We start from the raw sequence: 4,091 nt of genomic DNA on the forward strand, positions 1-4,091 counted from the left end.
GCCCCCCCGCCCCGCCAAGCTACAGAAGACACCTGGTTTTCACTGGTTTTATGATTACAGCTTCCACTGAAGTCTGAAGAAACAGCTCTATGACTTTTAAAAGTCTGGGCATTCTCCAGAGCATTAAGCAGATAAATTAAAAGAGAGTTTATAAGGTAGCTAAAGCAATTTACAAGGCAAATAAAATTAGAATGAAAAGAAAAAGAATCAAAGAGGTGATAAAAGAAGTCAAAACAGAAGTTAAAGTTGGTTACAGGCGTATGTTCAGTTCATAAAAATGGGTTGAGGGGCACCTAGGTGGCACAGTCAGTTAAACGTCTGACTCTCGGTTTCGGCTCAGGTCATGATGTCAGGGTGGTGACATCGAGCCCTGCGAACGGCTCCACGCTCAGGGGGGAGTCTGCTGGAAATTCTCTCCCTTTGTCCCCCACCCTACCCTCTCTCTTCCTCTAAAATACTAAATAAATAAATCTTTTTTAAAAATGTGTTGCGCTCCTTTCTAGAAATATTCAGCATTGGCTTCCCATCCTCTGAGTGAGGGGTGTTTCATAAAACTCACACATGCTCCCCTGTCCTCTCCAGCCACCTCTCACCTCTCTCCAGCCTGAGGCATGGCTGACCTTAGCACTCCCAGCTATCACTAGCTTCCAGTCCCTTCATTTAAGAACTTCAGATCACTGCCTATGACTTGTGTAAACTTTTTCAAAAGATTCACCTCTGTGTCTGTGTGTATGTGTCTGTGTGTGGGTGTATTTCTTTATACTGTTGTGGATCTTTAGTCCTATTATGCTCCACATAATCTGAACTTGACTTTCAGCCATGGACAAGTGATGTGTCCAACACTGTGTTTTATACCTTCTCCATAGGTAACCGGTGGATGGTATTTACATTAATTTATTCCTCCCCCATCTTTGTACATCTCTGTCAAAGAGTTTCCACGTGGGTGGTTACAGAAAAAGAAATGACCTAAAACTAACCTCCTCTCTTGATGTCTCCCAGCTGCAGACGGACCTGGAGCAAGAGTACCAAGACAAGTTCAAAAGACTGCCCCTGGAGATCCTGGAGTTCGTGCAGGAAGCCATGAAAGGGAAGATCAACGAAGACAGCAATCACAGTTCTGCCCCTCCCTCCCTGGCCTCAGAGCCTGGAAAAATGAACCACAAGCCTCCCTCCAGTGAGGAGCTAGAAGGAGACAACCCAGGAAAAGAGTTCGATACGCCTCTGTGATTGTTCCAGGCCTTCAAAGCATGCATGGCCACTTCATCGGACTCTCTCTTACTACAAAAATCACTGCCCAGGAGCATCTTCCTGAGAAGCATCCCTTAGGCTAAAATCCACACCAAAGGGAGAGTTCTGGAAGGATCCATGCAAACATCCTCATGCCCAGGTTCCATGCATTATGTGGACACTACTGCAGGTCGGCTTGTGGAGAGTGCATGTATGTGGGATTTTTGTTTTCTTTCCAATAGTAAATTCAAAGCAGGCAACTTCCAGGCTCCATGGGACATTTAATGAAGGACAGTGTCTTTTTTGAAGAAAAGCAAGCTCATGTTTTTATTTGAAGCTCTGGTGTAAAGTATTTCAAAGTAATAGAAATAGTTTGAGAAATGCATAGCACTATTTAACACTATCGAACAGCCAACTTTGAGCATTCGTTTTCCTAACTGCCCCTCAACTACCATATCTTCAATTTACCGTGCATATTAAATTGTTTTATCCTTTGCTTTGCAAGCACTGGCGGCTTGCAGTTTGCTAATTTATTTATCATAGAGGCATCCATGTATTTGTGGCTGACATGGCTTCATTAGATACCACAGTGATTCGAATATGTTGGTTTTCTTTCTTGAAAAAAAGTCACTCGATTGTACCCTCGCCCAGGGAAGCTCTCCCAAGATGTAGCAATATGGCTCATACATTTGGTTGCTTGAGCAAACTGGCCACACACTTCCAGGCACTGTGCTTTCTGACATGACTATTTGCACTCAAAGTCTGGGTATTCATTGGTTGTTGGCCTGAAATTATTGAATAACTACAAAGAGTCTGTCTGGTTGAATAAAAATAGTTGAGTTGATGTACGTTGAGCAGAAATTCAGTCAGAGTGAACAGTTTCCAATGGTAATTTTGCTGTCTCACATTTTTTATGGTTCATTTATTTTTACTATAGAGATAAAGATTGAATATTTATCTAGAGAATATACAGACCCACGTATAAATGATATATAGTATCTCCATGTATATATGAACACACACAACCGTGTAAGTGCATACACACACACACACACACACGTGTAGATGTGTGTTTTTTAATTGGCAATGACCCAAGTCTCTTCCACAAGACTTAAAACCAAATTCAGGGACAAATACCTAGAGAAGAAAATGGTCAAACATCTATCTATATTATGTGGCTATTAAATTATGTTGAAATTCTAAGAAACAGTTGATGAAACTGTTGATGCAAGTTGAGGTAGATTTAGAGCTTAGAATATGAATTTGATATATATTTTGCAAGATCAAAAACTGGATTTTAAGTATCAGATTTTAAGCTTGTTTTAATAGAATATACAAAAATGTATAGGACAGCAATATGGAAATTTATTACTATCTTTCATAATTTTTAAGTCTGACAGATTTCGATTTTATTCTAACGTAAAAAATCTTTCATTATATATTTACTATGTACATTTAATTCACTTAACTATGTCTTTTTGTTAAGTGTCTATGTTGGGTGGCATAAGAAAAACAAATTCTATCATGGGAAAACTGATCAAAAATATTATTGAAAGAACTTAAGTAAGAGAGAATAATTATATAGAGGAAAATATAATTTAGAGAGTAACACAAAGGACATTGAAGTTAAAGCGCTGAAGAAAGATGCTTACAGCTTTATTTTCCTTTAAAATAAACCTGTCTGATTGTAGCTTAGCAAAATGTTTTAAAATGCAAAAACCAGTTGTGTCCTAAAAATTGTGTTTCAAGAATTTAATATTTTTATGCAAATTATTTTATTTAACTTTAAGCAATAACTAGAGATCACAATTAAGTTTTAATCAAACCGAAGGCTTAGTTCAAACATTAGGCAAGAGTGTTTGATTAAAAAACAAAACAAAACAAAACACATCTAGCAAGACACAAGGGGGAAAAAATCCCATCCTCTTTGGAGATGATTATATTTTGATCTGAAGGATTTGGGGTATTAATTAGACACTTAATAAAACTTATCTTCCACCGAAAGATAAATCTTTTGTAAATCATTCTACTTTTGCACTTTGAAAGAAAGGCATTAATCGTAAGGAAGCAAGAATGGGCACAATTGAATGCTGCATTTTTATAAATAAAATTACAGACTGTCTAACATTGCAGAAGAATGAACTAATAATAGCATTCATAACCAAATGCAATGATGATTATTACAGAATATTGTCTCACATTTTAGTCAGAGATAGACAGAAGTGGAAAAACCTTGACTTACACAAAACTGTTTTGGTAGTTGGATTTCATTTTCTTAGTGACTAGTCATTTTGCAATACATTTGTATTTGGCCATTTACTGTAATCACATTTTTGTATCTGTACAATGATACTTTTTGCCGTTGTGGGGTAGTGTGCAACACTGTCCATCTTGCATCATCGAAACTACTACAGCGATACTATCATTTAACAATATTAATATTACTTGAAATAGAGTAAGATAAAGAAAAGGGGTCTATATGATGTGCAGTTGTGTGCCTTTATGTATTTGCCTTGTTCTGTGTTGAATGTGTGAAATTCTGTACTGTGGTTTTTCCTGTAATAGAGCGTTAGAGCTGTGTAGTAAATTAGACCGTGCCCCTCTGATACCCTTACACTACTGAGAATAGCATCGTTTGGGCCATGAAAACCAATTTTCAAAATCCTAATGACATGCAGTGTGTTTTTGGTTTTCAACATTTCATTCGAACATTTCAACATCACCATACATTAATTAATTAATGCTCCTGTAATAGATAAGCAGTCATTAAATAATTCTGAAAGAAAGGGCCATTGCTTGCGTTACTTTGAATTTAATGTTGCGCTTGTGCACTGTATAAATATTGTTTGTGATGGATTGGACAT

The 4,091-nt window shown here is 37.3% G+C and overlaps 1 protein-coding gene across 1 annotated transcript in view; it reads left to right on the forward strand.

Moving 5' to 3' along the window:
• PLCB1 (phospholipase C beta 1) overlaps positions 1–3,422 on the forward strand; it is a 686,722-nt gene extending 683,300 nt beyond the window's left edge. Inside the window, 1 exon segment of the mRNA XM_034640285.1 lies at positions 1,000–3,422. Coding sequence (XP_034496176.1) covers positions 1,000–1,227 — 228 coding nt within the window. The 3' untranslated portion in view covers positions 1,228–3,422.
• Positions 3,423–4,091: the final 669 nt, after the last annotated feature.

The sequence above is a fragment of the Ailuropoda melanoleuca genome, chromosome 13 (assembly GCF_002007445.2).
Source record: "Ailuropoda melanoleuca isolate Jingjing chromosome 13, ASM200744v2, whole genome shotgun sequence".
NCBI classification, from domain to species: Eukaryota; Metazoa; Chordata; class Mammalia; order Carnivora; family Ursidae; genus Ailuropoda; species Ailuropoda melanoleuca.